Source organism: Coregonus lavaretus (genome assembly GCF_964263955.1).
Source record: "Coregonus lavaretus genome assembly, chromosome: 37".
Classification (NCBI taxonomy): Eukaryota; Metazoa; Chordata; class Actinopteri; order Salmoniformes; family Salmonidae; genus Coregonus; species Coregonus lavaretus.
Genome location: NC_140024.1, coordinates 32979320 through 32993307, shown reverse-complemented (window position 1 = coordinate 32993307; position 13988 = coordinate 32979320). Strand labels below are relative to the sequence as shown.

General features: G+C 45.0%; 1 protein-coding gene across 1 annotated transcript in view; it reads left to right on the top strand.

Annotated features, from left to right (window-relative positions):
• LOC311111487 (mothers against decapentaplegic homolog 6-like) overlaps positions 1-2492 on the top strand; it is a 16536-nt gene extending 14044 nt beyond the window's left edge. Inside the window, exon 4 of the mRNA XM_084154224.1 lies at positions 1333-2492. Coding sequence (XP_084010350.1) covers positions 1333-1979 — 647 coding nt within the window. The 3' untranslated portion in view covers positions 1980-2492. The remainder of the gene's footprint in view (positions 1-1332) is intronic.
• Positions 2493-13988: the final 11496 nt, after the last annotated feature.

Here is a 13988-nt window from a genome sequence, read left to right as displayed (position 1 = left end):
TCTCTCTCTCTCCCCCACCTCTCTCTCCTGTCGCTCTCTCTGTCTCTCTCCCCCTCTGTCCCTCTCTCTCCCCATGGGGGGAGGGGCTATGAAATGGAGGGATAGGGGGGATAGGGGACCCCCTGACTCTCCCACGCGGGCTCACCCGTCTGGAATGTGGAGGGGAGGGGTGTAGAGGTGGAGGGGGAGGTAGGGGGAGTGGGGTGTTGCCGGTCAAGATGACAGATTTTCCAGGGTTTTTAGAACTTACGACTAATGGCTCATGGGAAACGAGGAAATATAAACTTACTGTAAGAGTTTTTGTTTTTGTAAGTAAGATGGAGTAGGATTGTTTTGTGTTGAAAATTTAACCGTTTCCATTTCCATCCACTAACAGTGACCACGCACCTCTTGGTCCCTCTCCTAGGTCTATCAGTCTGGTCCCTCTCCTAGGTCTATCAGTCTGGTCCCTCTCCTAGGTCTATCAGTCTGGTCCCTCTCCTAGGTCTATCAGTCTGGTCCCTCTCCTAGGTCTATCAGTCTGGTCCCTCTCCTAGGTCTATCAGTCTGGTCCCTCTCCTAGGTCTTTCAGTCTCGTCCCTCTCCTAGGTCTATCAGTCTGGTCCCTCTCCTAGGTCTATCAGTCTGGTCCCTCTTCTAGATCCATCAGTCTGGTCCCTCTCCTAGGTCTTTCAGTCTCGTCCCTCTCCTAGGTCTATCAGTCTGGTCCCTCTCCTAGGTCTATCAGTCTGGTCCCTCTCCTAGGTCTATCAGTCTGGTCCCTCTTCTAGATCCATCAGTCTGGTCCCTCTCTTAGGTCTATCAGTCTGGTCCCTCTCCTAGATCTTTCAGTCTGGTCCCTCTCTTAGGTCTATCAGTCTGGTCCCTCTCCTAGGTCTATCAGTCTGGTCCCTCTCCTAGGTCTATCAGTCTGGTCCCTCTCCTAGGTCTATCAGTCTGGTCCCTCTCCTAGGTCTATCAGTCTGGTCCCTCTCCTAGATCTATCAGTCTGGTCCCTCTCCTAGGTCTATCAGTCTGGTCCCTCTCCTAGGTCTATCAGTCTGGTCCCTCTCCTAGGTCTATCAGTCTGGTCCCTCTCCTAGGTCTATCAGTCTGGTCCCTCTCCTAGGTCTATCAGTCTGGTCAATGGACACATGTCTTTACTTGAAGTTAGTGACTGTAGTAAAATCTAGCTTTAGTTAGTTAGTTATTCAGGGGTTTTCCTTTAGCAAGAAAGGAACGTTTACTCTCTACCTCCCCCACAAATTAATATAATTCAATTCAGTTCAGCTTTATTGGCATGAAAAGTGAATGGAGTTACAACAATAACAATCTCTCTCTCTCTCTCCTCAGACCCCGGTACCTCCGTGGGCTCCTCGTCCTCCTGCGGGCGGCGTTCCCACTGGTGCAGCGTGGCCTACTGGGAGCAGCGGACGCGGGTCGGCCGCCTCTACCCGGCCCACGAGCCCTCGCTCAGCATCTTCTACGACCTACCTCAGGGCACGGGCCTCTGCCTGGGCCAACTCAACGCCGTTGCCAACGCTAGCAACGGTCACCACCACGACGGTGGCGCCGGTCACCGTGGCAACCGTAGTCACCGTGCCGGTAGCGGCAGCAGCAGCACGGGTAGCTGTGTCCAGCGAACGCGCAACAAAATCGGCTACGGGATTGTCCTGAGCCAAGAACCTGATGGGGTGTGGGTCTACAACCGTAGCCATCACCCAGTGTTTGTCCACTCGCCCACCCTGGACCTGCCCAACCCAGTGAGGGGACTGACGGTGAGGAGGGTGATGCCGGGCTACTCCCTCAAAGTGTTTGACTATGACAAGTCCAGCTGGATCCTGCAGCAGGGCATGGAGCCCCCTGGGGGCCTGGAGGGCCCCTACGACCCCCACAGTGTGAGGATCAGCTTCGCCAAGGGCTGGGGCCCCTGCTACTCCAGACAGTTCATCACCTCCTGCCCCTGCTGGGTGGAGGTGCTGCTCAATACCCACAGATAGCACACGGACTAGGAAGACAAGACAGGTGCTGCTCAATACCCACAGATAGCACACGGACTAGGAAGACAAGACAGGTGCTGCTCAATACCCACTGATAGCACACGGACTAGGAAGACAAGACAGGTGCTGCTCAATACCCACTGATAGCACACGGACTAGGAAGACAAGACAGGTGCTGCTCAATACCCACTGATAGCACACGGACTAGGAAGACAAGACAGGTGCTGCTCAATACCCACTGATAGCACACGGACTAGGAAGACAAGACAGAGGGATGGATGGATGGATGAATGGATGGATGGATGGATGGATGGATGGATGGACAGGCATACACATGGAGAGACAGACGGAAAAACACAAATACAGTACACGTCTTTACTTACACAGGTGCTCACAGGCATATGTACACACACACACACACACATACACACACACACACACACACACACACATACATACACACACACACACACACACATACACACTCACACACACACACACACACACACACACAAAGTAAACATAGTTGCTCATTATACACACACACACACACACACACACACACACACACACACTACAGTAAACATAGTTGCTCATTATACACACACAAACACACGCACACCCATGCTCGCTAACGCAAGAACACATGCACACACACACACAGACAGCTATCTCAACCAACTATCCCAAATATAATCTACCTAGATTTAATATAAAGTTTTATATATTATATGAAATATATTATACTTGTAAATACCGAGTCATTTTTACAATGTAATTATTTATGTATAGTGTATTGTGTATATGGACGAAATAAAAAAGGAACAGAATTATGCACTTTGGATTCTATATATGCATTCTCAATGCCTTTTGGAGAAAAATATATTCTGCAAAAAATAGGACAAACCCGGTTTTAGTTCTCATATTTTATCAATCACCTGAAAAAGTTATGCCATTTACACATTGACAATAAAGTACTCGTATTATACGATTTTGGGCTGTCTTCAACCTTTGATTTGTCTTTTTACTGATATTTTTTTATGGTGTTTTGAGTATTGAGTTGAGATATGTGACGTGATAGGGCACTAGAATTGTAGTTGTGAAATAGTGTCATAATCAGTTGTGGGATCAAAAAAAACAGAGGTGTAGTGGAGGGTAAACGCAAGTAAATGTGTTTACCCTTTATGCTCAACAATAAACGCAAAAGCTTCAGCCACAGTCTTTCTATTAAATAGCTATGTTATGTTACTTAATTACCACCATCACGATCAACCAAAGGTTGCATATGATCACCAATAAATATGTTTTGATAAGTTAAATAAGCAGTGACAAGCACCAATGCTTGGAAAGTTTTAAATCAAACAATAACTATAATAACAATAACAAATTATAATCAAAAACAATTGAAAGAAGGTACATTCACATCTGATTGGCCGTACCAAAGCTCCAGAAGCCCCTGAAGGCTAGGAGGACACATCCACTGAGTGGCGCAGGGGTCTAAGGCACTGCATCGCAGTGCTAGCTGTGCCACTAGAGATCCTGGTTTGAATCCAGTCGTAGCCGGCCGCGACCGGGAGACCCATGGGGCGGCGCACAATTGGCCCAGCGTCGTCCAGGGTAGGGGAGGGCATGGCCGGCAGGGATGTAGCTCAGTTGGTAGAGCATGGCGCTTGCAACGCCAGGGTTGTGGGTTCGATTCCCAGTATGAAAATGTATGCACTCACTAACTGTAAGTGGCTCTGGATAAGAGCGTCTGCTAAATGACTACGATGTAAATGTAATCAGCTGCCAGCCTGGATGTGGTGAGGGAAGCTAGTTTCCTTTGATAATTCCCAGTTATATTATTTGTGGGAATTTGTGAGTCTAGAATAAAACATAAAACCGAAACCATCTGTCCTGACCAAACAAGAAGAAAGTCCATGTAGCTACATAGCGAATGCTTCTGGTAATGGTCTACACTGGGGAAAATATATGTTAATGTCGTTGAGGAAAATCTGCCTTGGGTGCACCATAGATCTATCTCTCAAATCTGTAGAAAGTAAAAACACCCCAAAAAAAAGCATTGCTCCTCATAAACGGTTTCTGCTCCAGTCTGCGGAAATCAGATTCCTTCCCCCCAACTCTATCCATGGGACGAGAGCCCAATACCAATGGAAACACACAGAGAGGGTGGTGGTGAGAAACTGAAAAACACATAGCTGGATGATTACACAACAAACCACAGTGGGTACATGGGCCCAGACCGGCCCCAGTAGGAGAAAGTTCTGTGTTTATAACACAATGGCATCCTGTTTGAGTCTTTCAACAACACACGTATTTGTGGAAGCTCTTGTATTTGGGTAAGAGAACGAGAGAGAATGACTGGCTGGAAAAGCAATGTAAGCAGTATGAATCGTGTCTTGAGACGCCCTGTGCTTTTCTTCACTCTGACAGGGTGGCCATTTTGTTTTTGTCTCTGACGAAGATCTGAGCCGCTGCCTTTTGAAAGCTGTAATTAGCTTTAAGCTTGAAAAGTAAACAAGAGCTGATTATACGGCGTTTGTGGTACAGAACGAAGCAGAGCCACATGGCTCAGCCATTGAAACAGACGGTTTTTCAAAGTTGATTTCATATGTTGTTTGAATTTGCAGTATTAGGCCTACAAAAAGGCTATTCATATACATTTTTAAAGTGGTTTCACAGTATTTGTCAAATGTGTGCAAATTATCACATAATGAGAGTTTCTAGTTGATTTACTGGGATTCAAGGAACAGTAGCCCACATGGTTAAATAAACAGACATTCCATGATCACATGAATGGTGCCATACTGTATGATAGATTCAATCAAGAGGGACCTTATGCAAACGTTTGTAGCTATATGTGTTCTGGGACATGATGGGTCTGTTAACATTTTCACAGCACGCCATTTTCCAACCTTGTGATTAAGATCCAGGGCATTCTTGCTGCCCCAAAAAAATTCCAAGGAGTATTCACGTCTTGTCTCCATCTCCTGCCTAGTTTCTCCAAGCCAAGTGTGATGACGGGGTAGGAAAGCCGATGGTGAGGGAAGTTGGCAGTGGCCAGGGGGAATTGGGGGCTACACCATCCAAAATCCACCATCTTGTCTTCCATCCCATTTGCGTTGTATTCATTAGGCACCAAACAGAAGAAAACTGACTGAATGTGGCGAGTGGCGCAGTGGTCTAAGGCACTGCATCTCAGTGCTAGCTGTGCCACTAGAGATCCTGGTTCGAGTCCAGGCTCTGTCGCAGCCGGCCGCGACCGGGAGACCCATGGGCGGCGCACAATTGGTCCAAGGTAGGGGAGGGTTTGGCCGGCAGGGATGTGGGTTCGTTTCCCACGGGGGGCCAGTATGAAAAAAAAAAAAAAAAAAAAACGTATGCATTCACTAACTGTAAGTCGCTCTGGATAAGAGCGTCTGCTAAATGACTAAAATGTAAATGAATCAGGGAGGGACTCTGACCTCCGCTTCGGTGCGCCCTAATGAAACAACTCTGGTCTCCCGTCTGAAAACACTGCGCCTGACTTACCACCTCTCATTGTTTTCCTTTGTCAGGATTGAAAGACACGAGGAGCAGATGAAATAAACCCCAGCTGCTTTCAGAGGAGGAGGCCCTTGGCTTGGGAAGAGGCTTGTGATGGCTGTGGTGTGCTGCTGACCCCACGTTGAACTCAGAATGAAGTGGGCTAATTCAAGGGAAGTGATGTGGGAGTCCACTATCTGTGTAAATAGAATGCACATCAGTATCTTGTCGCAGGTAGCAGGTAAACATGTCTGCATACAGATGGAGGATCTTAATCTGATCACCCTGTTGCAGGAGAACTTTCCTGCAATGCAGCAAATGTAAAACTTTAGTGTATTTGAGGTTTTAAAAAGGCTTCTGAAGTTTGTAATTTCCACTTAGAAATTCCCTTACAAAAAATGGATCAACTCCTACAAAAATGTCTATCAATTATAATCCACATAATAATTCACAGTTCCTGTTGCTGCAGGATTATTTTCCTGCTGTAGCAAACTGGCTCAAATGAAGATCCTACATCTGTAGTTGAAGTTTAGTAAATTAAAAACATTGATGTTCAATAGATCTAGTAGTGGATACTCACCTTTTACTACATAAGGACAGTTTTTCCCAGTGGTGGATGCCTACTAAGCATTCATTTTATAGCCTACACGACATACTGAATCATGCTTCAAGCCTGTCAGACTTGAAGCATCTGAACCACAGGAGGCTGCTGAGGGGAGGACGGCTCATAATAACGTCCGGAACGGAGCAAATGGAATGGAACCAAACACCTGGAAACCATGGAAACCACGTGTTTGATGTATTTGATACCATTCCACTTATTCCTCTCCAGTCATTACCACGAGCCCGTTCTCCCCAATGAAGGTGCCACCAACCTCCTGTGATCTGAATACAAGTCAATGATATACAGTAAACTGTAGGGACTATGTCTGTGACGCGCCCTCAATGAATGACTGCAGCGCTGTTTATTTTTGACCCTGTCTTTTTGTTTTGTTTCTTTAAGCACCATGTCTGTCAGCCTCAGTGTAATTAAATGGAGACAGAGAGGCATGAGGGGAAACGCAGCCTTCTCTTTTAGCAGCAGTGAGCCGAGCCGCAGCCAGTACTGCCTGGAGGTGCTTTCCTCTTGAACCCCGGCCAAGAGTCTTTTCTCTGCTTTTAACCCTTTGCATCGCTGTGTTTCTCATCCAATTAACCCCCGCTACGGGAATGAGGAGGTTTCACTGAGATAGAATGACACATATTGAGATAGAATGACACATATTGAGATAGAATGACACATATTGAGATAGATTGACACATATTGAGATAGATTGACACACATTGAGAGATATATCTATCTATCTATCTATCTATTTCTCTGTCTGTCTGTCTGTCCATCCCAAAAATATATCTGTCTGTATATTTTTTATTTTACCAGGTCAGTTGACTGAGAACACATTCTCATTTACAGCAATGACCTGGGGAATAGTTACAGGGGAGAGGAAGGGGGATGAATGAGCCAATTGGAAGCTGGGGATGATTAGGTGGCAATGATGGCATGAGGGCCAGATTGGGAATTTAGCCAGGACACCGGGGTTAACACCCCTACTTTTACGATAAGTGCCATGGGATCTTTTGTGACCACAGAGAGTCAGGACACCCGTTTAACATCCCATCCAAAAGACGGCACCCTACACAGGGCAATGTCCCCAATCACTGCCCTGGGATATATTTGTTTTGACCAGAGGAAAGAGTTCTTCCTACTGGCCCTCCAACACCACTTCCAGCAGAATCTGGTCTCCCTTCAAGGGACCAACCAGGACCAACCCTGCTTAGCTTCAGAGGCAGCAGTGGGATATCTAGCTAGCTAGCTGTCTATCAATCAATCAGTCTCTGCATATCTGTCTGTCTGTCTGTCTGTCTGTCTGTCTGTCTGTCTGTCTGACTGACTGACTGTCTGTCTGTCTGTCTTTCTTTCTTTCTTTCTGTCTATCTACAGTGTCTTAGTCCGCTAAAGGCCCTGTAGAAACTGGGTCAAATACAAAATGAGGACATGAGGATAGATGTGTCATCGCTGGTCTGGTCCCATTCACACCCTTTTAGTTAATGGTCTGCTGTGTAATGACACAATGTGTCATTTGCAGTGCATACAATGTTGAAACATGATGTCACCATATTTCCTTCATGTGCTTTCCTTGTGCAGAAACTGGACGTGTATTCCACTTAAAAGTCTGTTACTTATTTAGTTCATATAAAGAACTTCACAACATGGACTTCAATGTAGATTTTGTTTGAGTATTCAGAAAAGAACAAATGACCCGTTCATTCATTTTAACTATTCAAAGCTGTCTCCCTCTCAACGTGATGCTTTGTGCTGATAGAACGGCACATTACAAAACTCACATTTACCCAAGATGCCGGTGCAAACACGACACGGCAAATGTACGTACAACTGCAGCTTTTTATTTTCTTTAAGCTCCTTAATGTTTTCCATATTGCCAGTGTAAATGGATACAGGAAATGCTGTCACACCACTTTGCTTTCCAAACTTCCAGAATGAGGTTTTGGCTCTGGGTGATGTCTGTGTGGTGGATTCCAGCTCTCTCCCTGGTCTGACCCTGCTCACATCTCCTCCCTGAGAGTTTGCTCTCTCCCTAGTGCTGATGTCAGGACTCCATTCTCCCCCTGCTGCCAGCTCTAGTCATCTCACATCTAGACTAAACTCTGTGGATTAGTGTGTGTGTGTGTGTGTGTGTGTGTGTGTGTGTGTGTGTGTGTGTGTGTGTGTGTGTGTGTGTGTGTGTGTGTGTGTGTGTGCGTGCGTGCGTGCGTGCGTGCGTGCGTGCGTGCGTGCGTGCGTGTGTGTGTGTGACTCGGTATTTACAAGTATAATATATTTCATATAATATATAAAACTTTATATTAAATCTAGGTAGATTATATTTGGGATAGTTGGTTGAGATAGCTGTCTTTGTGTGTATGTGTTCTTGCGTTAGCGAGCATGGGTGTGTGTTTGTGTGTGTATAATGAGCAACTATGCTTACTGTGTGTGTGTGTGTGTGTGTGTGTGTGTGTGTGTGTGTGTGTGTGTGTGTGTGTGTGTGTGTGTGTGTGTGTGTGTGTGTGTGTATTTAACTATTCTTGTGGGGACCAGAAGTCACCACAAGAATAGTAAACAAACAAAAATTTGACCAACTGGGGACATTTTGTTAGTCCCCACGAGGTCAAATGCTATTTCTAGGTGGTTGAGGGTAAAGGTTAGAAATTAGTGTTAGGGTTAGAATTACGTTAAGGGTTAGGGTTAGTTTTAGGGTTAGGGTTAGGAGCTAGGGTTAGTTTTAGGGTTAGGGTTAGGAGCTAGGTTTAGGTTTAGGGTTAAGGTTAAGTTTTTGGGTTAAGGTTAGGGTTAAGGTTAGGGTAAGGATAAGAGTACGGGTTGGGGTTAGGTCTTTAGGTCTAGGGTTAGGGGTTAGGGGTTAGGAAAAATAGGATTTTGAATGGGACTGAATTGTGTGTCCCCACAAGGTTAGCTGTACAAGACTGTGTGCGTGTGTGTGTGTGTGTGTGTGTGTGTGTGTGTGTGTGTGTGTGTGTGTGTGTGTGTGTGTGTGAGCGTGCGTGCGTCATTATTTTCACTGTTTATTCCATCTTTAGCCATATGTTACGACGCACCACACACATATATACAGACATGGTCCACCTTATGCTTTGGTTCCAATGTGAAGTCCTATGTTAGTAACATAATGTTACATCCTATGTGTGTAAAAGTAACAGGTCAGCGCTAGGTTAGACCTGTCAGAACTCAGGGTGTCGGAGATGTCTGAGCACCAGTTAACACAGACAGGAATCAGTGTTAAGAATGAGCCCCGAGCCAACTGGAGATGAGTTAGACAGCATTACAAGTGGCGACACTTTCCCCAGCTCCTTTTCTACAGCTCCTGTACAGATGCAGAGAAGGGGGAGAACAACGTTATGTGGAACATTTGTTTTAACATGTTCTAATCCAGGCACTCTGTGCAATTCATTCTTACTATTGTGACATTGTTGAATGATCGAGGAGACCTGCAGGCTGTCCAATGTACAGAGACATTTCTCCGAATCGTGTAAAACATGCACTTTACTGAACTTCCTTCCTCCTGTAGTGACCTAAACGATGGTTGTGTAACTTTAAAGTTTTGTCGCTGTACATCTTTTCAATTCAATTATCATAATCCTTCAATAAAGAACATGAGTTTGTCTTTTCAAGACACTGTGGAGGTTTTAATCTTTCATTTGTCTCTACTCATGTGTGACAACAAATGCAAGGCGCATATGGCCCCTGCAGTATTTAGGGATTGTCTTTGTCCGGGCAGAAATCTGCCAGGTCATTCTAGTCCTCTACAGATACAGGCCCAGGTGACAGTTGGTTCAAGCTTTGTATTCAAACCTCAAACTTGAATCTTTTCATATTTTGCTCTCAATCGCTCTCCCTCTGTCTCTCTCTTTCTCTCTTCATATCAAAGCATTCTGTCTGACAGTGGATGGACTAGACTAGAACAGGGTCGTATTGTCAAATCCCTCTTGAACCAACCAGAAACTACAGAAACGTTTTCATTCCTGTTTCTTTGTGAAAATAAGGTGTTAAAAAAAAAGAGAGAAAAGGTGGAACGGAGAGGACTTGACACAAAAGCATTTTTCTGTGGGTTACCGGTCCGGGCGACATGTTTGAAATCGAAGAACTTAATTTCAGCCCATCATGGAGACAAGAAAGGATAAAACAATACTATTTTGCCTAGTTGTAACCAGATAGTGTTTTTGCAGAGCAGTTAGAGGTATCATTACTGTATAGAGCATATAGAACATGAGATAGGAGACAGGGAATTTCACACAAAGTAGACAACGGCTCCGCTTGGTTCTTGTGTTGTTCCGGTCGCCCTGGTTTAAGTGGTTCTCTACGCTTTTGTGAGGCCTGTCTGTCAAGTACTGTGGCGGTGAGAAAGGAAGGCCTCGGCTGTCAGTCTAAAGGAGTTACTCCACATGAGGCCCAAGGAGCAGCAGTAGTCATCAAATCAAATGTGTTTATAAAGCCCTTTTTTTACATCAGCAGATGCCACAAAGTGCTATACAGAAACCCAGCCTAAAACCCCAAACAGCAAGCAATGCAGATGTAGAAGCACGGTGGCTAGGAAAAACTCCCTAGAAAGGCAGATTTGATTTGATTTTGATTTTGATTAGTAGTCACGGCAGCTCTTGAGAAAGCCTGTTGACAGAGGTGTTCCCACACGGCCTCCAGGGCTGGACTTCTACCTTGTTCTTCTGTAGGTCTACTCGACAAGGCTTCTTAATGTAGGCCACCATGCTGCACTTTGGGTTTTGATGATGTCTCTGTCACTGTGGACCTATGAAGAGGATAGCTGGGTGATATGGACATCCCACACCAGTGTTGAGCCATGAATGACAAGTCTACACACTGTAAATGTACAGACACACACACACACACACATCCATACGTACACACACGCCAGCACGCGCACTCTACACACACGTATGTATGGTGGTATTATAAATGTTGTATTTTAGATATGTAGTGATGTAATAATGTTATACAGTGCTTTCGGAAAATATTCAGACCCCTTGACTTTTTCCATATTTTGTTAGGTTACAGCCTTATTCTAAAATTGATTCAACTGTTTTTTTTCCCTTCTCATTAATCTACACACATTACCCCATAATGATAAAGTAAAAACATGTCCTCTGTAGCTCAATTGGTAGAGCATGGCTCTTGTAACGCCAGGGTAGTGGGTTCGATCCCCGGGACCACCCATACATAAAAAGGTATGCACACCTGACTGTAAGTCGCTTTGGATAAAAAGTGTCTGCTAAATGGCATATTATTATTATGTAAAAATACATTTACATAAGTATTACTCAGTACTTTGTTGAAGCACCTTTGACAGCGATTACAGCCTCAGGTCTTCTTGGGTATGACGCTACAAGCTTGGCACACCTGTATTTGGGGAGTTTCTCCTATTCTTCTCTGCAGATCCTCTCAAGCTCTGTCAGGTTGGATGGGGAGCGTCTCTGCACAGCTATTTTCAGGTCTCTCCAGAGATGTTAGATTGGGTTCAAGTCCGGGCTCTGGCTGGGCCACTCAAGGACATTCAGATACTTGTCCCGAAGCCACTCCTGCGTTGTCTTGGCTGTGTACTGAGGGTTGTTGTCCTGTTGGAAGGTGAACCTTCACCCCAGTCTGAGGTCCTGAGCGCTCTGAAGCAGGTTTTCCATCAAGGATCTCTCTGTACTTTGCTCCGTTCATCTTTGCCTCAATTCTGACTAGTCTCCAAGTCCCTGCCGCTGAAAAACATCCCTACAGCATGATGCTGCCATCCCCATGCTTCACCGTAGGGATGGTGCAAGGTTGCCTCTAGACGTGACGCTTGGCATTCAGGCCAAAGAGTTCAATCTTGGTTTCATCAGACCAGAGACTCTTGTTTCTCATGGACTGAGTCTTTAGGTGCCTTTTGGCAAACTCCAAGTGGGCTGTCATGTGACTTTTACTGAGGAGAGGCTTCCGTCTGGCCACTCTACCATAAAGGCCTGATTGGTGGAGTGCTGCAAAGATGGTTGTCCTTCTGGAAAGTTCTCTCATCTCCACAGAGGAACTCTAGAGCTCTCTCAGAGTAACCATCGGGTTCTTGGTCACCTCCCTGACCAAGGCCCTTCTCCCCCGATTGCTCAGTTTACCCGGGCAGCCAGCTCTAGGAAGAGTCTATGTGGTTCCAAACTTCTTCCATTTAAGAATGATGGAGGCCCCTGTGTTCTTGGTGGCCTTCAATGCTGCAGATATTTTTTGGAACGCTTCCCCAGATCTGTGCCTCGACGCAATCCTGTTTCAGAGCTCTATGGACAATTCCTTCGATCTCATGGCTTGGTTTTTGCTTTGACATGCACTGTCAACTGTGGGACCTTATACAGTGGCTTGCAAAAGTATTCACGCTCCTTTGGCTTTTTTCGTATTTTGTTGCCTTACAACCTGGAATTAAAATGGATTTTTGGGGGGTTTGTATCATTTGATTTACACAACATGCCTACCACTTTGAAGATGCTAAATATTTTTTCTTGTGAAACAAACAAGAAATAAGACAAAAAAACAGAAAACTTGAGCGTGCATAACTATTCACCCCCCCAAGGTCAATACTTTGTAGAGCCACCTTTTGCAGCAATTACAGCTGCAAGTCTCTTGAGGTATGTCTCTATAAGCTTGGCACATCTAGCCACTGGGATTTTTGCCCATTCTTCAAGGCAAAACTGCTCCAGCTCCTTCAAGTTGGAAGGGTTCCGCTGGTGTACAGCAATCTTTAAGTCATACCACAGATTCTCAATTGGATTGAGGTCTGGGATTTGACTAGGCCATTCCAAGACATTTAAATGTTTCCTCTTAAACCACTTGAGTGTTGCTTTAACAGTATGCATAGGGTCATTGTCCTTCTGGAAGGTGAACCTCCGTCCCAGTCTGAAATCTCTGGAAGACTGAAACAGGATTCCCTCAAGAATTTCCCTGTATTTAGCGTCATCCATTATTCCCTCAATTCTGACCAGTTTCCCAGAAGTGTTGGGTTTGCGCCTGACACAGCGTTTTCCTTGATGGCCAAAAAGCTAAATTTTAGTCTCATCTGACCAGAGTACCTTCTTCCATATGTTTAGGGAGTCTCCCACATGCCTTTTGGTGAACACCAAACGTGTTTGCTTATTTTTTTCTTTAAGCAATGGCTTTTTTCTGGCCTCTCTTCCGTAAAGCCCAGCTCTGTAGAGTGTGCGGCTTAAAGTGGTCCTATGGACAGATCTCCTCTGTGGAGCTTTGCAGGTCCTTCAGGGTTATTTTTGGTCTCTTTGTTGCCTCTCTGATTAATGCCCTCTTGCCTGGTCCGTGAATTTTGGTGGGTGGCCCTCTCTTGGCAGGTTTGTTGTGGTGCCATATTCTTTCCATTTTTTAATAATGGATTTAATGGTGCTCCATGGGATGTTCAAAGTTTCTGATATTTTTTTATAACCCAACCCTGATCTGTACTTATCCACAACTTTGTCCCTGACCTGTTTGGAGAGCTCCTTGGTCTTCATGGTGCCGCTTGCTTAGTGGTGCCCCTTGCTAAGTGGTGTTGCAGACTCTGGGGCCTTTCAGAACAGGTGTTTTTATACTGAGATCATGTGACAGATCATGTTACACTTAGGTTGCACACAGGTGGACTTTATTTAACTAATTATGTGACTTCTGAAGGTAATTGGTTGCACCAGATCTTATTTAGGGGCTTCATAGTAAAGGGGGTGAATACATATGCACGCACCACTTTTTTTCTTTCTTTTTTAATCTTTCTTTTTTAAACAAGATATTTTTTCATTTCACTTCACCAATGTGGACTATTTTGTGTATGTCCATTACATGAAATCCAAATAAAAATCCATTTAAATTACAGTTTGTAATGCAACAAAATAGGAAAAACGCCAAGGGGGATGAATACTTTTGCA